Source organism: Myxocyprinus asiaticus, chromosome 47 (genome assembly GCF_019703515.2).
Source record: "Myxocyprinus asiaticus isolate MX2 ecotype Aquarium Trade chromosome 47, UBuf_Myxa_2, whole genome shotgun sequence".
In the NCBI taxonomy this organism is placed as follows: Eukaryota; Metazoa; Chordata; class Actinopteri; order Cypriniformes; family Catostomidae; genus Myxocyprinus; species Myxocyprinus asiaticus.
This window is the reverse complement of record NC_059390.1, coordinates 2631100-2655356: the sequence shown is the minus strand read 5'-3', so window position 1 is coordinate 2655356 and position 24257 is coordinate 2631100. Positions and strand designations below refer to the sequence as shown.

Genomic DNA, 24257 nt, shown 5'->3' with positions numbered 1-24257 from the left:
GTGTTTTGAAAAGTTTTTTTTTTTTATTATTTCAAAGGGGTACTTTATCTGAAATTTTTGGAACTTAAACACAATTTTGAACAATACGTGTGTGATGGTAGCCATTTCAATCTTATTAAAGCTGTACATTCCTCATTACCAATTCATAAAACTGGGGAAATCCATTTTACACACGAAAACATTCATTAAAACAGTTTTAGTACAGTAGTAAAGTGATAACACTGATGATCAGGCAATGTAGTAAATGCTAGTCATATTACAAATAACAGAGATATAATTAAGAATAATAATACCGTGACATGGGTAGGCTCTGTTGTGTATGTTACCTATATCATAAATTTACTGAATATTTTTAATTTAGAGAACACAAGCAAAAAAAGTTTTTCTTTTTGTCTAAGTGCTCCATGAAGGTATGCTGTACATGTGTTCACAGTATATGTGGCTAAAGAAGATTTTTTCAAAGTTTTGTATTGTATATTGTACACAGTTATCATAAAATCCCATGTAAATTCAAGTGTGAACATTATAAAGAAATGGGATGTTAGCATACTGGAAAACAATCAAATGACTTCTGTTACGCACACATAAGGCATCCTAACTCTAATTATTACCCTGAAACTATACATTCATGGTCCTAAGTCAGAGGTGTGTCACACACAAATGCACAGGCTGAGTTTACTTTGACACTCATGTTTTTAAAATAACTTCATAGTTAAGGCTTTTTTCTATGATGAGTTTATCTCTTATTTTTGCTATTGTGTGGACATAGTATCTCTTCTTTTACATTTGTCATCAGTGTTTACACACAAATCTGGAAACAGGCCCTACAATTCAGAATTAAATGATAAAAAGTCAGATGTTTTATCACTTTTGATTTATTATATAAAGCTTGATGTTATTTTGCTTTCCAGAAGTTCACTTTCACAAAGATCTACAGTCACTTAACTTAAAGTTTTACCTGACTTGAGCATCCTGTAGAGGATGTAAAACACAATGTGGGTCTTTAGAACAGAACAGAATGTCAGTGAACAGACATTTAAGACTCACATTGTGTTTTACATGCTCTACAGGATGCTCAAGTCAGGACAAACTGTAGGACATTACATCAGGATACACCAACTAAAGTTATTTTTAAGGGTTAGATCAAGTAGACTAAATAGATCCTTAAGGTGACTGTAGGTTACCACTATTTATATGTGCTGGTGGTGGGCACATTTCATTACATCTCAATAATTAACACTATCAAGTTTCTGTTTAGTTGTTATGAAATTTAAAGATTATGTATACACAACCTTGCGACATTTATTGTAGTAAATATGTCATTATTGTGTTTGAGCTAATTGTGGTATGCAATATCTATACAAAACTTCCCTGATACATTATAACTCTAATACACTTGGATGACCGCATTAAGTGACTATAGAACTTCTGGAAAGAAAAATAACATCAAGCAACATATAATAAATCAAAAGTGATAAAACATCTGACTAAGCTTTCTGTCATTTCATTCTGAATTGTAGGGCCTGTGTCCAGATTTGTGTGTAAACACTGATGACAAATGCGTAAGGCTGGCACAAGGATGTCGCCATTTCCGGTAAAAGTCAAAGAGCTCTGCGAGAATCAACGTCATAGAACTCTCTCACAAAAGCTGAAATCTTCACCTGAATATCACCACATGTGATAAATTGCAAATCACCTTGCTGCCCCCTCTTCTCTCTCCCCCTTCTCCCCTTCGACAGCTCAGGACCAATACAAAGACACAAGATTTATTTGTAATAATATAACAAATACCATGAAAACAAAGAATGCAACTGTATGTGTTTGATATCATTTAAGAGGTCTCTGTGCGACTGGTATAATGGTCTCTTTCCCATGTTGGTAAAACTAATGGTGACAAAGTTATAAGGTCTTTATAAGGCCAAATACTGCATAATTCTGGAGGTCTATCCCCCTCCTTGACCTACAATTTAAATGATCTCCTGTATGTTAACAAGGTTAAACCCCAGGAAGTCAAGAACCCATTCACCCCCAAATTCTCATTGTTCAAAGGATAATACCATTTGGTACACAATGTTTTTTGTTGTTGTTTTTTTGGGGGATTTTTCCCCTTTTTCTCCCAATTTGGAATGCCCAATTCCCAATGTGTTCTAAGTCCTCATGGTCACGTAGTGATTCGCCTCAGTCCGGGTGGCGGAGGACGAATCCCAGTTGCCTCCGCGTCTGAGACAGTCAACCAGTGCATCTTATCACGTGGCTTGTTGAGCGCGTTGCCACGGAGACATAGCGTGTGTGGAGGCTTCACGCCATACACCGCGGCAACCACGCTCAATTCACCATCATTTATTTGGCATGTTAGGTCAGCAGAGAAGGCTTTGCTGGCCCTGAGAAATCGAACAAATACAATTAGAGTTAATATATTTGAGCATTTATGTACACATTTAAATTCCACAAGTGTTTAAAAAATATGTTACATATATGATAATTGTCATTTTGTTCAGCATATATTACCATTTTCAGATTTGTAGCCTACTATATTAATAGCACTTCAAATTCTAATCACATTTTATCACACAGCTAATGGGGATTTTAAGTGAATGTTAGAGATTCTTTGTATAAATGTGGGTTTTGTGTCTCATTCTCAGCATGGAGGGTGAAGATGTGCAGTAACAAATAATAAAGAATAAACAAGTATGATCAAACGTTTCTACAGAGTTCTAGTCTTACACTGAGGGGCCATTCACATTGAGCATGTTTATGTGTCCGTCTGCACAGTTTTATAAATGATTTCAATGTAAACATGCGCTAGATAGACCTCTTTGATGGCTTGTTTGTGTTTTTAGACACCATGTCAAATTAAAACGTACTTAAACTGTTAAACGTCTCGAGTTGAGACTCATACATTTTGCTCTTTTGTGGCGCTGCATGTAATTTTAGTGCAAAAATAAATTCAAATAGTTCAAGCATGTGAACGGCACGTAACATGATTTCAAACAATGCGCTGAAATTTCAAATAAATATTTTGAATATTAGCCAATATATAGGACTATGCAATTACACAAACACCGTCAACCCAAGTCGCACCAGCTTCTAGTAGAATTAAAACTAATAAACGTATTCAGAACTGAATAGCCTAATGTGGCTATTGTGACCATGTCTCTGCGACCATGACGTGGCACCTCGGCTCAGCGACCATGATGTGGCACCCCGGCTCGGCGACAATGACGTGGGACCCCGGCTCGGCGACCATGACGTGGGACCCCGGCTCGGTGAACATAACGTGGGACCCCGGCTCGGCGACCATGACGTGGCACCCCGGCTCGGCAACAATGACGTGGGACCCCGGCTCGGCGACCATGACGTGGGACCCCGGCTCGGCGACCGTGACGTGGGACCCCGGCTCTGCGACCATGACGTGGGACCCCGGCTCGGTGAACATAACGTGGGACCCCGGCTCGGCGACCATGACGTGGCACCCCGTCTCGGCGACCATGACGTGGCACCCCGGCTCGGCGACCATGACGTGGCACCCCGGCTCGGTGACGATGACGTGGGACCCTGGCTCGGTGACCATGATGTGGCACCCTGGCTCGGCGACCATGACGTGGCGCCCCGGCTCGGTGACCCTGACGTGGGACCCTGGCTCGGCGACCATGACGTACACATTACACATTACCATATTAGCACATTTTTGCTGAGTTATTGAAACTGATATCGAGAACCATAAAATTTCACTGGTATCAATACCGACGACTGAAATTTTGGTATCATGACGACACTACTCCTGTATGTTGATAAAACCAAAAAAAAGGACTTAAAAATAATTTGAATTTAACTTGGCTCCTTTCACCCATAAATCTTTGAATTGATAAAAACCCATCTTGTCAATTTTAAAGCATCCAATTGACTTTTGTTGCTCAGAATGTCTCATGAAACAGCAAACACCAAACCAGAGTTCACAAAATCTTCATAGTCCTCTCTTTCAGACAAATAATCTTGAATCTGAAAACGGTTCCTGTTTGTCTGTCTGCCAGAGGTTATCACAAATTGTCCTCTGTATGATAAGATTCAAATCTCTCAGCAAATTATTTGAATGACATCGTCAATCTGCAAAAACAAAAAAAATGAGAGTCTGTCCTCTGTTGGAATAACACATTTATTTAGACATCCATGTTGGAATTGGACTTTATTTTGACTATCTTAAAAAAGATAACACTCCACAGAGACCATCTTCTTCACGCTTTCTTCTTGTTCTGGTGACCAAGCTGTAGTGTGGTGTAAGATAATCATCATGAGGGTAGCTACCAAGTCATTGAAACACAAGGTACTTCCTCATAACTATCAGTCAGTGTTATTTAAGTTTGAGCTCATTTAAAGGAACTAATACTTATCCATTTTAGTCTTTCCTATTTATTTTACATCTGAAATGAAAGAGTAACTAATAAAACTACAATGTAGTGTATTTCCATGCATCCTAAACCCATTTTTAAATCTTTTTGTACAGCAGTAAAAACCATGAAAAATCCTGTAACAACATTTGTTAAACTTTGATAACCTCAAAAGAACTCAGCCCAAATCATTATAAGCTGAACATACTGTATATTAATGGAACTAATGTAAGAGCATCTACTCATGCTAGTCCATATTTCACAAATCATGTTTAAAAAGCGTGGTTAACCCTTTCTACCAAGCCTGATGACTATCCTAGACAATGGAGATACAACTGAGACCCAGAAGTTAGCAAACTTCTTCATCAACCTAACCAGTAAAATATGTGCCTCGTATGAATCAGTGTAGCATTTCCCATCTGGTAATGAGGTCTCAAACCAGTGATTTAGCAGTAAATTAGCAATGTATTCCTTGTCTTTTCCTAAGCAATTTTCTTAGCACTTTTCTAAGTATTTTGAAAACTAGTCAACAATGACCAAAGCATCCTTGTATTTAGGAAATTTTATGAATACACATTGCAGTTCACAAAAGAATTCACAGAACTATTCAGAGAACAGCCCAGAAAACAACTCAGAACGAAGCAGTTCACTAGAACGAATCAGACTTTTCAATGCCACATATGAGAGCAAGACCCATTCAGAACGAAACAGTTCACTAGAATGAGTCAGTATTTCCAATGCAACATTAGAGAGAGAGGCCCATTCAGAACGAACCAGTTCACTAGAACGAGTCAGTATTTCCAATGCAACATTAGAGAGAGAGGCCCATTCAGAACGAACCAGTTCACTAGAACGAGTCAGTATTTCCAATGCAACATTAGAGAGAGAGGCCCATTCAGAATGAAACAGTTCACTAGAATGAGTCAGTATTTCCAATGCAACATTAGAGAGAGAGGCCCATTCAGAACGAACCAGTTCACTAGAACGAGTCAGTATTTCCAGTGCAACATTAGAGAGAGAGGCCCATTCAGAACGAACCAGTTCACTAGAACGAGTCAGTATTTCCAATGCAACATTAGAGAGAGAGGCCCATTCAGAACGAAACAGTTCACTAGAATGAGTCAGTATTTCCAATGCAACATTAGAGAGAGAGGCCCATTCAGAACGAACCAGTTCACTAGAATGAGTCAGTATTTCCAATGCCACATTTGAGATTGAGGCCCATTCAGAACGAACCAGTTCACTAGAATGAGTCAGTATTTCCAATGCCACATTTGAGATTGAGGCCCATTCAGAACGAACCAGTTCACTAGAACGAGTCAATATTTCCAATGCAACATTAGAGAGAGAGGCCCATTCAGAACGAACCAGTTCACTAGAATGAGTCAGTATTTCCAATGCAACATTAGAGAGAGAGGCCCATTCAGAACGAACCAGTTCACTAGAATGAGTCAGTATTTCCAATGCCACATTTGAGATTGAAGCCCATTCAGAACGAACCAGTTCACTAGAACGAGTCAGTATTTCCAATGCAACATTAGAGAGAGAGGCCCATTCAGAACGAACCAGTTCACTAGAACGAGTCAGTATTTCCAATGCCACATTTGAGACTGAGGCCCATTCAGAATGAACCAGTTCACTAGAATGAGTCAGTATTTCCAATGCAACATTTGAGAGAGAGGCCCATTCAAAACAAACTGATAACTAGAATGAATCAGACTTTTCAATGCTAAGCATGAGAGAGAGAGGCCCATTCTGAATGAACCGATTCACTAATGAGTCAGAATTTCCATTGCTACATACAGTACAAGGCAAAATACTCTATGAAATCAATGTCAGTTCAGGACGAACCGATTCACTAGAATAAGTCGGAATTTCCAATGCTACATATGAAAAGAGTTTGTTCAACATGAACTGATTCACTAGAATGAGTCAGAAATTTCAATGCCACATATGAGAGTGAGGCCTATTCACAACAAAACGATTTACTAGAATCAATCAGGCTTTTCAATGCTAAACATGAGGGCGAGGCACATTCAGTACTACCCGATTCACTAATGAGTCCGACTTTCCAATGCTACATATGCGAGCAATGTTCGTTCAGCACAGTTTGATTCACTAGACTGAATCAGACTTTTCAATGCTAAATATGAGAGCGAGGCCCTTTCAGAATGGACCGATTCAAAAATGAGTCCGAATTTCCAATGCCACATACAGTATGAGAGCGAGGTCCATTCAGGATGAACCGATTCACTAGAATTAGTCAGAATTTACAATCAAATGAGATCGAGGTCCGTTCACTAGAATGAATCGGAATTTCAATGCTAAACACGCTACAACTGACCAACTTTCATGTTCTCTTTCTAAGTTTTGGGCTATAGCAAATGTGAAATCTCATGTTTAATTATAGGTACAGAGCCTTAAATTTAAACGTGATTCTTATATGATGTTGTTAGTAATTTAGGTGTTTTTCCACTCAGCATTTTAAAGGATATTGTATTTTTAAAAAGACAAGAAACTTTCATATAGATGTTGATTTGCAGTATTTTATTAAATATTATTTATAAATATTATTATTAGAACAAATAAAAAACAGCAACCAACTGTTGTTTCAGATATAACATTCTCTGTGGAGTCTATATCACTTTTTTTAAAAAAGCCTGTGCAAAATTGCAAATATGTGCATTTTTAATAATGTGGTGTCTTATCTGCATATTTTACAAATTTAAATAGGTAAATTTCCAAGACAAAAACATAAATTTCATTCTGATGAAAGAAAAGGAAACACTTTAGTGCCGATTCGTACCTCCCATTAATGTGTACCTGAAAGTATTAGTGGGTTGTTGACAAACTTCGTCCACAGTGATTTTTCGATAACACTCTAAAAATGGCTGGGGTAAAACTAACCCAATTGGCAACCCAGCGCTCGGTAAAAACTGGACAAAACAAACGCTGGGTTAAACTAACCCAGCATTTTAACCCAGCATAAGCACACTTTTCAAGCAAAATATTTCACTCAAAAATACATTTGTTAGGTTTGAAATGATAAAAAAATACATTAAAATGACGACAGAAAATGTTGTGACACATTGTGGTTGTCAAACATTGGATAGTTAATGCAGTGAACTCAGCCTGTGGTTACTTTGCTGATCCTAGCTGAACATAGTGAACCTTCACTATAGTTCGAAAATACTGAAAATAGCAATAATAAAAATGCATGATGATTCTCTGAAGATAGAAGCGTTCTTGCAGATGTGATAAATGTGTGCTGCACAATAGAGGATCTTAATGGCAACTGTTATCATGTTAATATTGTTGTTTTTTAATGTTATCATAGTGTGCACATTAACAGCAGTGAAAATACTCTCAGTCACCATTGTGACCATTTGAGTTTTCATAAGACAAGATATTCCTGGAAAGGAAACCTTCGAATAAACAGACAATAACTGTGGCAGGGCGGAGGGTGGGGCCGGGTTGTGATTCTGCACACCCGGCCCCTAATCAGGCTGATCAAGCCCGAGAGGGATAAAGGCGACCGGAGATGGCAGTGCGACAGAGAGAGAGTTACGGGCAGCTGCCCGACACCTGTGTGTATTTGTCTTTTGGTTCAGTTTCTCTTTAAAATATTATTTATATCATCAAGCCGGTTCTCGCCTCCTCCTTTCCATTGAATTGTGTTACACTGGTGCCGAAACCCAGGAAGGAGGAGGGATGCGCCGTAGTAGAGTCCTCGCAACTACCATCCACCCCAACGGAGCAGCCGCAGCCATCCGCCGGGGGACAGAGAAGCCCGGCTGCCTGAGAGCGGAGGAACGGCCGCCGACCGCGAGGGGAGGAGGGGCTCCTAACCAACTGCCTGAAGTGGTCAGAGCTGCTGCCAGGGGTGGAGGAGACCCCTACCAGCAGCTGAAACGTGGCGAGGTCTGAGACCACCGACTGTGAGCTGGAGGACTGCTGCCAGGGACGGGGGAGACCCCTTCTGTCCACTGGAACGTTCCAGTCCGCCAGGGGCCGGAAGACTGCCTCCAATCCGTCCGTGTTGGCGCGGCTGTTGTCTGCTAGAGGGTGGAGGAGTGCTACCAGGCTACGGCGTATCGGAGAACCAGTGGGTACATTTTTTTTTCTCTCTCTCTCCCGCTGCTGCTCCGCGTTGGCCTTTTCCCTCTCTTTTTAAATAGTGTTTTAATTTGGTACCATCGCCGTTACGGCATACAAGTACCGCATTTTTTTGTTGTTGTTTCCCTCCCCTTGTCCCCTCCCAGATCCAGGAAGGCATGGATGACCTGCCGGCAGACGGCAGTGCGATAGAGAGAGAGTTACGGGCAGCTGCCTGACACCTGTGTGTATTTGTCTTTTGGTTCAGTTTCTCATAAAAATATTATTTATATCGTCAAGCCGGATCTCTCCTCCGCCTTTCCACGGAACTGTGTTACAATAACCACAAATCCATGTTTACTGCAGGACATCTGCTCAGAACAAATGGGTGATGCCACTTATTTACTTTTTCTGATACCATCAAGGCGAATATCACAGATATCAGTAACAATACAATACCTATTTTAAATGGAGAGTTTTTGCTATTTCTGAGGATAAAATTAGTCATTATAAAACAAATATATGTAAGCCACATTTCATGTACAGTACAATGATCCTTTTTTTTTTTTTTTTTTTTTTTTTGGATGACTTAAATAATGTTGCATCAACACATCAGAAAGTATCTTGGAGCCGTTAAAGCTGACCATTTTCTTAAACATTTTAGAAAACTGGCACAACTAGTTCAGTCTTTCGAGTATTTTGAAAACATCTGAATGTGCTTTCATGCAGAGGTTTTGCTTAGTCTTAATTGCCATGCACTGAATGAGTAATGTGCATTTTATGTAATGTAGTAATGTAAAATTTATAGGCTACAGATTGAAATGCTCGATCTTCTTTGGCTTTTTAAGTTAGATTTAAAGCAGAGGTGCTTATTCAAACAGCACTCTCTGTATCTATAGTGCATGTGCAAAACGTCATTGTTTATATGCTTTCTTAATGTACACATGTGCGATTAAAAGTCAGTGTTGTCTGGATGTGGTACCTCAGTAGTTCCTGTTTGACTTCCACAGAAAGTTTCTCATATATGTCATTATGGCTGACATTATGAAGAGACTTTCCCATTTTGTTCTACAACATAGATCAGACACAGTCATACCTCAAATATGAATTTTGTACATGTGTGCTTTGAAAACATAAGCTGCTAACAAGTTGCTCTATAAGGACTACAGCAGCTGTGCAATTTCTTATGAACATAAACTTTATACCAAAAAGTCTGTTTTTGGGGTACGAAAGTAGAATTTAAAATAATGATTTCAGTTGCCTTGTTTTTACATTGGGTGGGTGAGAAACAGATCAATATTTAAGTCCTTTTTTCCTAAAAATTCGTCTCCCTTCCCAGTAGGTGGCTATTTGCACAAAGAATGCAAATCGACTCAAATAAAATAAGAAAAATTTGAAAGTGGAGATTTATAGTTAAAAAGGACTTAAATATTGGTCTGTGTCTCACCCAAAGCTATCATATCGCTTCTGAAAACATTAATTTAATAATTATTAAACCACTGGAGTTGTATGGATTTCTTATATGCTGCATTTATGTGCTTTTTGGAGCTTCAAAGTTCTGCCCACCATTCACTTGCATTGGACCTACAGAGCTGAAATATTCTTCTAAAATTCTTTGTGTTCTGCTGAATAAATAAAGTCACACACATCTGGGATGGCATGTGGGTGAGTAAGTGATGAGAGAATTTTCATTTTTGGGTGAACTATTCCTTTCAATTGTCCTGATGCATCTTCTCTCTTTTAATATGATGTCATAAAAGCTGCATGTATTATACAAGAACACATTTAAAAAATATATTTTAAGATTAAGTATGGCATCTCAATATACAGTACATATCACTGCTGATCTATTATTCTTCTTTTCTGTTTATTGGCGATTGGCAAACCAGCTTTTGGTGCATTACCGCAACCAACTGAACTGGAGTGTGGAGCATCGATGGGACATGAAAATTATTACTCTCTCTCTCTCTCTCTCTCTCTCTCTCTCTCTCTCTCTCTCTCTCTCTCTCTATATATATATATATATATATATATATATATATATATATTCTAGACTCAACTCCTGTTGCTTTTAAAAAGCCCAAAACTGCATCTTTCACTGGTATTCTTCCATGCTTTTTAGCCAGAAGAGTTTCTAGAGACATAATATTAATTTCCATTTCCTGCAACTTTGCCTGCATTACTTGCCTTTCATTGTTATATGTTGTACAGTGTATAAGGATGTGTTCAACTGTTTCTAGCTCATTGCACTTACTGCACATTCCTGTGGGATGCTTATTGACTTTATGTAAATTGGCATTCAACCCTGTATGTCCTATACAAAGTCTGGTAATTATTATATTGTCCAATCCCATTGCCTGGGCTAATCTAGTCGCTATCCATCCAAGACTTCGGCTGTTGCCTCGAGTATGCTCCTAGCATTCATTGAACACAGACTTGGTAGGATGTACATCCTTGTGCCCCTTTAATGATACCCAATACACCATGGAGAGCTGTTGTCATCTCAGTTTTAGTGGCATTTCACCCATCTCAAGATGTTCTGAAAGCTCCACAGCATATTCTAAGTGCCTGATTTTGCACTACATCAATTTTCTTTAGAAGTGTCTTACATGCTGAAGCGTAGGTCATGCAACCATAATCTATTGCAGATCTAACAAGGGCACAATAGATGTTTCTGAGTGAGTTGCGGCTTGCACCCCACTCGCATCCTGCCAGGCATCTCATGACATTAAGGGCATTCTTGCATTTTGTCACTAATTTCTCTATATGCATACTGCATTTTTTTATCCAGCCATACTCCCAAGAACTTAATCACTGACAGCTGCTCAAGTGGATGACCATAAAGTGTCAAACCAACTGGAATATTTTTCTTTTTTGTGAAACATATAACTTGGGTCTTTGCTATAGACAACCGGAATCCCCATCTCATAGCCCATTCTTCGACTTGGTTTATTGCTGTCTGAACTTTGTTAGCTGTGAAAACCACATTCCGCCCTCTCTTCCACAATGCTCCATCATCAGCATACAATGATCTTCCCATATTAGAAGATATCATTAATCGTGATATTAAATAAGAGCGGATTACACACACCTCCCTGTGGTGTTCCATTTTCAATTTGATATGTACTAGAGTAAGATGTTCCCACCCTAACTTGAATTGTTCGTTTGAAGAAAAAGTCCAATACCCAATTATAAAATCTAATATTCTAATGGCCCTTTAAATGATCTTTGGGCAAAGGCGGAATGACGCGCCGGTCCTGTAGATGGCATCAGATGGCGCTGTTTCGTGCCGAACGGTTTCATCAACACGCAAAAGTAATGTTGTCAATAGTAGTGCGGAAGCGTTGTTCATATGTGTAGTGTGCAGTATTTATAGTGAATGAGTGATGGTGCTGTCCTCCTCGCAGCAGGTCGTGATGGCGTTCACCGCCGTTCTGCTGGTTTTCGTGTTGTTTCCACGCATGTTCGGCAGCCGGGAGAGTCAGTCATTCGACCCGCGGATCAGCAGGAGAGGTGCGGATAAAGACTTACACGCTACACGCCTCATCATGCGCTTCTGTCGGGGCTGCACACTGCGCTTCTGCACTGCTGTCTTCTTACTCTGTTTATTTACTCTCTTTATATACTGGGGGTCTTTACTGGTGTTTATTTACTCTATATATACTGGGGGTCTTTACTGGTGTTTATTTACTCTATATATACTGGGGGTCTTTACTGGTGTTTATTTACTCTATATATACTGGGGGTCTTTACTGGTGTTTATTTACTCTATATACTGGGGGTCTTTACTGGTGTTTATTTACTCTATATATACTGGGGGTCTTTACTGGCGTTTATTTACTCTATATATACTGGGGGTCTTTACTGGTGTTTATTTACTCTATATACTGGGGGTCTTTACTGGTGTTTATTTACTCTCTATATATACTGGGGGTCTTTACTGGCGTTTATTTACTCTATATATACTGGGGGTCTTTACTGGCGTTTATTTACTCTATATATACTGGGGGTCTTTACTGGTGTTTATTTACTCTATATATACTGGGGGTCTTTACTGGCGTTTATTTACTCTATATATACTGGGGGTCTTTACTGGTGTTTATTTACTCTATATATACTGGGGGTCTTTACTGGTGTTTATTTACTCTCTATATATACTGGGGGTCTTTACTGGCGTTTATTTACTCTATATATACTGGGGGTCTTTACTGGCGTTTATTTACTCTATATATACTGGGGGTCTTTACTGGTGTTTATTTACTCTATATATACTGGGGGTCTTTACTGGCGTTTATTTACTCTCTATATATACTGGGGGTCTTTACTGGTGTTTATTTACTCTATATACTGGGGGTCTTTACTGGTGTTTATTTACTCTCTATATATACTGGGGGTCTTTACTGGTGTTTATTTACTCTCTATATATACTGGGGGTCTTTACTGGTGTTTATTTACTCTATATACTGGGGGTCTTTACTGGTGTTTATTTACTCTCTATATATACTGGGGGTCTTTACTGGTGTTTATTTACTCTATATACTGGGGGTCTTTACTGGTGTTTATTTACTCTCTATATATACTGGGGGTCTTTACTGGCGTTTATTTACTCTATATATACTGGGGGTCTTTACTGGTGTTTATTTACTCTCTATATATACTGGGGGTCTTTACTGGTGTTTATTTACTCTATATACTGGGGGTCTTTACTGGTGTTTATTTACTCTCTATATATACTGGGGGTCTTTACTGGTGTTTATTTACTCTATATACTGGGGGTCTTTACTGGTGTTTATTTATGCTCTCTGTACTGGGGGTCTTTACTGGTGTTTATTTACGCTCTCTGTACTGGGGGTCTTTACTGGTGTTTGTTTATGCTCTCTGTACTGGGGGTCTTTACTGGTGTTTATTTACGCTCTCTGTACTGGGGGTCTTTACTGGTATTTATTTACTCTCTCTATAAACTGGGGGTCTTTACTGGTGTTTACGCTCTCTGTACTGGGGGTCTTTACTGGCATTTATTTACTCTCTCTATAAACTGGGGGTCTTTACTGGTGTTTATTTATGCTCTCTGTACTGGGGGTCTTTACTGGTGTTTATTTACGCTCTCTGTACTGGGGGTCTTTACTGGTGTTTATTTACTCTCTATACTGGAGTTTATTCTCTTTATATAATGGGGTTCTTTACAGGTGTTTATTTACTCTATATATACTGGGGGTCTTTACTGGCATTTATTTACTCTCTATATATACTGGGGGTCTTTACTGGTGTTTGTTTATGCTCTCTGTACTGGGGGTCTTTACTGGTGTTTATTTACGCTCTCTGTACTGGGGGTCTTTACTGGTGTTTATTTACGCTCTCTGTACTGGGGGTCTTTACTGGTGTTTATTTACGCTCTCTGTACTGGGGGTCTTTACTGGTATTTATTTACTCTCTCTATAAACTGGGGGTCTTTACTGGTGTTTACGCTCTCTGTACTGGGGGTCTTTACTGGCATTTATTTACTCTCTCTATAAACTGGGGGTCTTTACTGGTGTTTATTTACGCTCTCTGTACTGGGGGTCTTTACTGGTGTTTATTTACTCTCTATACTGGAGTTTATTCTCTTTATATAATAGGGTTCTTTACTGGTGTTTATTAACTCAAAATACTGTCTTGTCTAAACTGGGTTTTTTACTGGTGTTTATTTTCTCTGTATGTATACTGGGGATCTTACTGGTCAACACTGTGCTCCTTACTAATGTTTATTTACTCTCTACATACTGGGTATTTTTACTGGTCTAAACTGGACTCTATACTGGTGTTTATGTGCTCTGTATTTATACTGGAGTTCTTACTGGTCTAAACTGGGTTCTTTACTGGTGTTTATTTACTCATTTTGTTGACTAGAGATCTTTACCTCTTATAATGCATGGACCTGTAATAAGAATAGATACAAAATGGTATTATTTTATGCAAAATCAAATACATGGAAAGGCAGTTAATGTAACTAATGAGATAAAATTAATATTCACCTATACACAGTGCTTATTACTCAACATAACATAAATGAACAGATTATTTCAGTATATTTATAACATTATGAGTGTCTGTCTTGTGTTCTGCAGGTCCTGGTCCGGGTCTTGGTCCTGGCAGTATGAAGAGTCAGCAGCAGGCCCACGTGAACGGTGCACCACCCAAATCGCAGAATGTGGAGAACATGCATCAGATGAAGAAACTGATGGAGCAGGAGTTGAAGAGTGATAAATACAAATCCAACAGCAACAAGGGCTACGTCTTCACACTCATGCCCATCTATGCCATCGGTGTCGGTCTCTTCGCTGCTTATAAGTTTATGAAGGTACTGACATATGTCCTAACATGCAGTTGTACTAGTTTTATACCCATATGCGCACACACTGACAGTCCACATCATATTTCACTTCAAAATTAAAAGGGAAAAAAACTATATCTGGCTTAAAGAAAAAGAAGTCTATTTTAAAAACCATAATTGTTTTTTTTGCATTGTAGAAAATTATTTGCAATACAGTAAAGCACATTTCCCCCCAGATTCTCATTTGTGAAATGACAAAAAAAATCAAACAATCATCAAGTAATTATATATTGTTTAAATTGCACAGTATTCACTTGTGTAGATTCACCTGTGTATGAAGATTCACGTCTTTGTGTGTTCACAGATAAAGTCTGCGAGTGACTCTGAATCTCAGAGAGCCAAAACGGCTCGAGGAGTGAAAAAATCAGAGGAGACAGGTGTGTGTATGTGTGTTATTTTAAAGGCGCCATCACTCCATTCATTTGAACTGATTTATTTTATTTTATTTTATTTTTTTCGTTTTTCATAGAGAATCAGCTGAATGAGTTGGAGCAAAGGTTAGCACAGACCGAGAAGATGCTCAACTCTATACTGACCCAACTGGACCCGCTCACAAACTGGTGAGACTCCGTTATCAGTTGGGATGTGCAAATGTACATATTTTAATAATCAATTATTCGGTGGGTTGTCTGAACGACTAGTCGACTAATCAGTCTTAAGGATGCCCTGTTTAATTTGGCTGATTTTTATTCATGTCCATCATAAACCAATCAGATGTGATGCAACAGCCAAAGATGTCCATCTGCATGTAAAACAAATTAGCACAAACTGAATGCAAGAACGCACAGCACTTTAACAGGGTAAATGGCCAATGATATTGATTTAATAATCTTTTATTGCACAAAACTATTGTAATACTCACAAAAAAAATGTTTTGTATTCATCCCTTTTAAATCATCATCGCTTCAAATATTAAGGTTAAAACAAAAATACAAAAAATTCTATATAGTAGTTGATAAACACACACTCGTACCCTGAATTCTTTGCTATGCAAAAAACACACAACGTGGGGTTTGTGGGATTCAAATGGAAACTTTCTTGCACCCTCTAGCACACCAGCTTCTCATTGTGATTCAGGCTTGTGGGTTTGTTTTTGTGTTGAGCATATTTTTTATCTGATGTGATGTCCTTATTATGCTGTAGTGTGAAGTCTGTTGCTATGGAGCAGAAGAACGAGATCATGTCGCAGCTGCAGTGCATCCGGCATCTAATGAAGAAGAGAGGCATGGAGTGTCCAAACATCAGGATAGAGGGTAACACACATCTGCTCCTGTACACACTCGCGTCATTAACACACTCACACCTCCCAGTACAGCGCCAGTGTGTTCTTCTAACACTTGAGAACACACTTAGAAATAGCAGCGTTGAAAAAGTGTCCTGTACAGTTAATTGTACAGCAGAAGTGCTTTTGACCTGGGAATGGTTGCACCAGATGTTTGGAACTTCACACTATGGGGTTAGTAATTAGTAGTTGGTTTGTAACTAACTCAATACTTAATTTAGCTGTATCATTTGTTTTTAACGCAAGACTTGGATAGCAGGTCATAGGTGTAAAAAAAAAAAATATGTGAAATCTGTAAATTTCCAATTGTATATACTGTATATATGTATGTATATACTGTGTGTATGTATATATTTATACATACTGTATATACATGTGCATACATATACATATACACACACCAATTTGCACCAAGACATTAGCAGCAGATCATTTAAGTCCTGTAAGTTGTGAGGTGGGGCCTCCATGGATCGGACTTGGTGGTCCAGCACATCCCATAGATGCTCAAACGGATTGAGATCTGGGGAATTTGGAGGCCACGTCAACACCTTGAACTCTTTGTCAAGTTCCTCAAACCATTCCTGAACAATTTGTGCAGTGTGGCAGGACACATTATCCTGCTAAAAGAGGCCACTGCCATCAGGGTATACCATTGTCATGAAGGGGTGTACATGGTGTGCAAAAATCTTTAGGTAGGTGGTACGTGTCAAAGTAACATCCACATGAATGCCAGGACCCAAGGTTTCCCAGCAGAACATTACCCAGAGCATCATACTGCCTCCACTGGCCTGACTTCTTCCCATGGTGCATCCTGCTGCCATCTCTTCCCCAGGTAAACGACGCACACGCACCCGGCCGTCCACATGATCTAAAAGAAAACGTGATTCATCAGACCAGGCCACCTTCTTCCATTGCTCCATGGTCCAGTTCTGATGCTCACGTGCCCATTGTAGGCGCTTTCGGCTGTGGATGGGTCATCATGGGCACTCTGACAGGTCTGCGGCTACGCAGCCCCATAAGCAGCAAGCTGTGATGCACTGTGTGTTCTGACACCTTTCTATCATGGCCAGCATTAAGTCTTTCAGCAATTTGTGCTACAGTAGCTCCTCTGTTGGATCGGACCAGACGGGCTAGCCTTTGCTCCCCACGTGCATCAGTGAGCCTTGGGCGCCCATGACCCTGTCGCCAGTTCACTGGTTGTCCTTCCTTGGACCACTTTTGGAAGGTACTAACCACTGCACACCGGGAACACCCCACAAGACCTGCCGTTTTGGAGATGCTCTGACCCAGTTGTCTAGTCATCACAATTTGGCCCATGTCAAAGTCACTCAGATCCTTACGCTTGCCCATTTTTCCTGCTTCCAACACATGAAATTCAAGAACTGACTGTTCACTTGCTGCCTAATATATCCCACCCCTTGACAGGTGCCATTGTAACGAGATAATCGATGTTATTCACTTCACCTGTCTGTGGTTTTAATGTTGTGGTTGATCTGTGTGTGTGTGTGTGTGTGTGTGTGTGTGTGTGTGTGTGTGCGTGTGCACGCACACACACACACACACACACACACACACTGGAGGCCAAAAGTTTGGAATAATGTACAGATTTTGCTCTTATGGAAAGAAATTGGTACTTTTATTCATCAAAGTGGCATTCAGCTGATACACCATGTATAGTCAGGACATTAATAATGTGAGAAATTACTATTACAATTTGAAAAAACATGTTCAGAACTTCTTAAACTATTTCAAAGAGTTCTCATCACAAAATCCTCCACGTGCAGCAATGACAGCTTTGCAGATCCTTGTTATTCTAGCTGTCAGTTTGTCCAGATACTCAGGTGACATTTCACCCCACACTTCCTGTAGCACTTGCCATAGATGTGTCTGTCTTGTCGGGCACTTCTCACGCACCTTACAGTCTAGCTGATCCCACAAAAGCTCAATGGGGTTAAGATCCATAACACACTTTTCCAATTATCTGTTGTCCAATGTCTGTGTTTCTTTGCCCACTCGAACCTTTTCTTTTTGTTTTTCTGTTTCAAAAGTGGCTTTTTCTTTGCAATTCTTCCCATAAGGCCTGCACCCCTGAGTCTTCTCTTTACTGTTGTACATGAAACTGGTGTTGAGCGGGTAGAATTCAATGAAGCTGTCAGCTGAGGACATGTGAGGCGTCTATTTCTCAAACTAGAGACTCTGATGTACTTATCCTCTTGTTTAGTTGTACATCTGGCCTTCCACATCTCTTTCTGTCCTTGTTAGAGCCAGTTGTCCTTTGTCTTTGAAGACTGTAGTGAACACCTTTGTATGAAATCTTCAGTTTTTTGTCAATTTCAAGCATTGTATAGCCTTCATTCCTCAAAACAATGATTGACTGATGAGTTTCTAGAGAAAGCTGTTTGTTCTTTTGCCATTTTTGACCTAATATTGACCTTAAGACATGCCAGTCTATTGCATACTGTGGCAACTCAAAAACAAACACAAAGACAATGTTCAGCTTCATTTAATGAACCAAATATCTTTCAGCTGTGTTTGATATAATGGCAAGTGATTTTCTAGTACCAAATGATCAATTTATCATGATTACTCAAGGATAAGGTGTTGGAGTGATGGCTGCTGTCTAGATTTGATCAAAAATGACTTTTTTCAAATAGTGATGGTGCTGTTTTTCACATCAGTAATGTCCTGACTATACTATCAGTTGAATGCCACTTTGGTGAATTAAAGAACCAATTTCCTTCTGAAACAGCAAAATCTGTACATTATTCCAAACTTCTGGCATTGTATATACATACATATATATGTATATAATAATAATTAACATTTTCACTGAATACATAGGACATTGAGATTAATTTAATAACAGAGACATTATATAAAATATAAAAATAATCATATAATAAAGATATATGTAGTAATACAATAAAATGTAGTAATAAACCAATATATTAAATATTAATATATGAAAATATATTAAATAATCATAAAATATAATAAACAATCATTACGTTTGTCTGCAAGTTTGTCATGCAAAACATGAGGTCAGTGAAAACAAAATTGGTCTGCCATTTTATGATGCATCCATAAATATTTTGTTTATATATGGGTTTACGTTTTAACAAAGTTTAGGGGTGCAGTGTACTCCTTTTTAATTTTTAAGCTGAATTTTTACTTTTTCACAGCTGGTGCAACCGACCCCGATTGGTAAAACAGGTGGCAGATCTTTGAAAGAAATGTGTCATAAGCAAATTATAGTGGGATAAACAAAGTAGCTCTGAATCCCCCAACATCACGCATGTCATGCTGGTCAGGAGAGGAGAGGGCAATCCAATATGTTCAGGAGTGAAGATTGTGACATGTTAAAACTGTCATATAATGCAGTTTATTTTATAATTGTTTCTCATGAGTTTTTATTTAAGGGTAGTGATTATATGAAGCCATTTATTATCACATAGTTGTTTGGCTCCTTTTTAAATCATAATGATAACAGAAATCACCCAAATGGCCCTGATCAAAAGTTTACATACCCTTGAATGTTTGGCCTTGTTACAGACACACAAGGTGACACACACAGGTTTAAATGGCAATTAAAGGTTAATTTCCCACACCTGTGGCTTTTTAAATTGCAGTTAGTGTCTGTGTATAAATAGTCAATGAGTTTGTTAGCTCTCACGTGGATGCACTGAGCAGACTAGATACTGAGCCATGGGGAGCAGAAAAGAACTGTCAAAAGACCTGTGTAACAAGGTAATGGAACTTTATAAAGATGGAAAAGGATATAAAAAGATATCCAAAGCCTTGAAAATGCCAGTCAGTACTGTTCAATCACTTATTAAGAAGTGGAAAATCCGGGGATCTCTTGATACCAAGCCAAGGTCAGGTAGACCAAGAAAGATTTCAGCCACAACTGCCAGAAGAATTGTTCAGGATACAAAGAAAAACCCACAGGTAACCTCAGGAGAAATACAGGCTGCTCTGGAAAAAGACGGTGTGGTTGTTTCAAGGAGCACAATACGACGATACTTGAACAAAAATTAGCTGCATGGTCCAGTTGCCAGAAAGAAGCTTTTACTGCGCCAGTGCCACAAAAAAGCCCGGTTACAATATGCCCGACAACACCTTGACATGCCTCACAGCTTCTGGCACACTGTAATTTGGAGTGACGAGACCAAAATAGAGCTTTATGGTCACAAACGTAAGTGCTATGTTTGGAGAGGGGTCAACAAGGCCTATAGTGAAAAGAATACCATCACCACTGTGAAGCATGGTGGTGGCTCACTGATGTTTTGGGGGGGGGGGGGAGCTCTAAAGGCACGGGGAATCTTGTGAAAATTGATGGCAAGATGAATGCAGCATGTTATCAGAAAATACTGGCAGACAGTTTGCATTCTTCTGCACGAAAGCTGCGCATGGGACGCTCTTGGACTTTCCAGCACGACAATGACCCTAAGCACAAGGCCAAGTTGACCCTCCAGTGGTTACAGCAGAAAAAGGTGAAGGTTCTGGAGTGGCCATCACAGTCTCCTGACCTTAATATCATCGAGCCACTCCGGGGAGATCTCAAAACGTGCGGTTCATGCAAGACGACCAAAGGCTTTGCATGACCTGGAGGCATTTTGCCAAGATGAATGGGCAGCTATACCACCTGCAAGAATTTGGGGCCTCATAGACAACTATTACAAAAGACTGCACGCTGTCATTGATGCTAAAGGGGGCAATACACAGTATTAAGAACTAAGGGTATGCAGACTTTTGAACAGGGGTCATTTCATTTTTTTCTTTGTTGCCATGTTTTGTTTTATGATTGTGCCATTCTGTTATAACCTACAGTTGAATATGAATCCCATAAGAAATAAAAGAAATGTGTTTTGCCTGCTCACTCATGTTTTCTTTAGAAATGGTACATATATTACCAATTCTCCAAGGGTATGCAAACTTTTGAGCACAACTGTATGAGTTGTGCAGAAAGTGTGATATGTGCATGTTGGCACCTTGAGATATGCATATGCATGTGTTGAACTCTTGAATTGGTGTCGTTGGGTTGTATTCTCATTTGGTTGTGTCTTTTAGAGCCAGCATGTGAGCGCAATCTCGACAAACTTATCGAGTCTTTGGCTGCTGCGGAAGCACTTCCAGAAACACAGCTAAAATCACAAACAGATACTAAAATGCAGTCACATGATCACAAACCTCTCCGGCCTGACTCTGAGGTAGAAGAGGGACAGGAGGACGGTGAGGAAGATGAACATGAAGAGGAAGAGGTTGATAATGAGAGTGACTCTAGTATGCCTTCGCTCGAAGACACGAGTAACATCAGTGAGGACGTCACCATCGCACAGAACGTTCCAGATGATCTGACGGGTGGCTTGCGAAGACGCAACAGGCCCGAGTAACTGTGACGAGAATCAGATGTACTTTTTTTATACATATTTATTTATTTAATACCTTGTGTGATGAAACGGTCAACACTATTCACTGGTTATGTGCATTAAATATTTAGTATCTACATATGTGGTCGTATGTAGTTAAAAGTCAACGTGAAATCATAATTGACCCTGCTTACTTTCTTAATACTTGTTTGTGGTCTTATTGGGAATGATTCATCTGTGCATGTTATTCCAAAGAAAAAAATGTTTGTCGTCGTAACCTATCATCAAAACTTCCTCTATCCTAAAACGATTTTCCTTTTCAGCTGATATCATCAAGACTGTGTGGCGGAGAAATTAATATTAGCCAATAGCCAAATGGCTATTCACACATTGTTTCATTTGTTTTTTCTCAGTGAATATTCTGTTTCATTCAGAAATACTTCACGTGTGGAAGTAAACTGGCTTGTGAATGCCTTATCGACTTTAAGGGTGCACTGAATATCTGTATGTTCCATTTGGTCATAATCAATTATTAATTTCTCTCTATTTCTTTGATGGTTTGCTCAAGGCCACATGAACAAGGCAGCTAGTGATTTTGCATCTACCTGTATGCTGGACATGTGGTTCATATTTCTTTTGCATGTTTGTCGTGGTCTGTGGATTTATGCAGAATGTTTGTATCAGTTGCATGTGAGTGACAATCATATGTGCAAAACCCTTTCAGACTTTGAGGACATTTTTATTATCAAGCTGGATACAATTCTGATTGTGGATGAATTTTCCTAAACAGTTTGACTTTGTTACAGCTTTCAGATTTACATTTTAAAGTGCATTTTGAAGTTAAATCATGCATACATGAACACATATCAGAAAATGTTCATGCACGTCTTTGCTGTCTGTGTCAGCTTTTCAAAACATTTCTTAAACGCTACTTTTTAAAAGCCATTTATTTTATGAATAAATGTTTCATCTCTTTATTCTTTAGGTTGGATATGTTAGTTACAGATTGCCTGTTTTAAGATGCATATCTTTATAATTGGTTTTTCAATGTTATTTTTACTTGAATCATATTTTACTTAAATATGAAATGGGGGTTGATTCCTAAATCAAGACTTTAAGAAATACTGTACACGTAGTAGACAGCTACATTATTCCCACACTATTTCCTTGTTCAAAGCTGTTTCGTATGATGAGGTCATCATTTTTAAAACAATGCTATTGGTCTAGAAACATTTAGAGAATTCTTTTGCATGGCTTCTGAATCATGTGATGCTTTAGACCTTTATTTTGAATCTGCAGGTCACTGTATATTATTAGCATGTGATAATACACTATGTACTTCCTGTGCTCATTATTTCTGCCTTGTATGTGATGCACTGTGTAAACCAATAGATGAATATATATTATGAAGAACTTCAGAGCCTTAAATAAATAAACTAAATATTAAATATGTGTTCTCCTGGTGTTTCGTAAGAAACACATACTGTACTACTTCATTTCTTGGCTTTTATACTAACTCTATATTAGTCTTCAATAGATGTGTGCCACTGTGAATGGTTTTAAACGTAGAGTTCCAGTGTTGTGTCGAACTCTTTCCCCATCAGGATCTGTCCCCCCCCCAGCAGATCTGTATGGGGGGAACAGTATCTTACCATAATATTCTCCGTTGTCAGAATGCGTTCCCCCATGCACAAACCTAAGCCTAACCCTTCCCTACCTTACCATACCATGCCTACCCTAACCTACACTACCCTAACCTTAACCATAATGCCAAGTGGTGGTGGCGTAGTGGGCTAAAGCACATAACTGGTAATCAGAAGGTTGCTGGTTCAATCCCCACAGCCATCACCATTGTGTCCTTGAGCAAGGCACTTAACTCCAGGTTGCTCAGGGGGATTGTCCCTGTATTAAGTGCACTGTAAGTCGCTTTGGATAAAAGCGTCTGCCAAATGCATAAATGTAAATGTAAATGTTTACATTACAACCATAACCCCATAACCTATTGGGGCTAGGGGGAAACAGATTCCGACCGTGAACACAATTACGGCAGTTCTTTGTGTGCAAACGACTTGTTAAAGGAGTAGTTCACCCACCCTCATGCCGTCTCAAACTCATATGACTGTATTTCTTCTGTGGAACACAAACGAAGATATTTTGAAGGAGGTGTGATGTGTTTATCTCCATACAATGCACGTCAATAGGTTCCAAAACTTTCAAGCTCCAAAAAGGACATAAAGGCAGCATAAAGGTAATCCATATAATTTGAGTGGTTTAATCCATGTCTTCTGAAGAAATATGACTGGTTTTGGGTGAGAAACAGACCAAAATGTAACTCCCTTTTCACTGTAACCCTGATAGTACATGTACATCACCCAGATGTCTATTTGATGTGTGTGTTTACATCTGGAAGACGCATTCTTAAGGTTGTTTGCTCATCTGCAATACGTCTAAAAGACGCTTCCTCTCAGATGTCAATTAGACATTCAGCAGATGTCATTGAGACGTTTAAGATTTAGAATGTTTGCAAATCTGATCTTTTTAGATGTTTAGCAGATGTTAAATACCCACTCCGAGATGGCTGTTTTAGATCTTTTCATCTGGAAAGCATCACAATCTAATGAACATCTGCTAAACATCTTAAAATGATTAGATTTACAAATCATAAACATCTCAAAGACATCTGCTGAATGTCTTCTTGACATCCGAGACATACTTATTGATGTACAGTATGTCTTATAGACATGTTGGCGATGAGG

The 24257-nt window shown here is 39.1% G+C and overlaps 1 protein-coding gene across 1 annotated transcript; it reads left to right on the top strand.

The window, feature by feature from the left end:
• Positions 1–11764: 11764 nt before the first annotated feature.
• Positions 11765–22953, top strand: LOC127436537 (coiled-coil domain-containing protein 107-like). Its single transcript, XM_051690804.1, has 6 exons — positions 11765–11993; positions 14585–14817; positions 15155–15227; positions 15320–15410; positions 15994–16103; positions 21203–22953. Exons 1-6 carry the CDS (start codon positions 11867–11869, stop codon positions 21523–21525), a joined length of 957 nt encoding a protein of 318 aa, XP_051546764.1. The 5' UTR covers positions 11765–11866; the 3' UTR covers positions 21526–22953.
• The last annotated feature ends 1304 nt before the right edge of the window (positions 22954–24257 follow it).

Bases quoted from the DNA above. Each gene is read 5' to 3' on its own strand.
- LOC127436537 (XM_051690804.1), top strand. From the start codon at position 11,867: ATGGTGCTGTCCTCCTCGCAGCAGGTCGTGATGGCGTTCACCGCCGTT. The intron at 15,228-15,319 runs GTGTGTGTATGT...CGTTTTTCATAG, and splicing joins GAAAAAATCAGAGGAGACAG to AGAATCAGCTGAATGAGTTG. The intron at 16,104-21,202 runs GTAACACACATC...TGTGTCTTTTAG, and splicing joins TCCAAACATCAGGATAGAGG to AGCCAGCATGTGAGCGCAAT.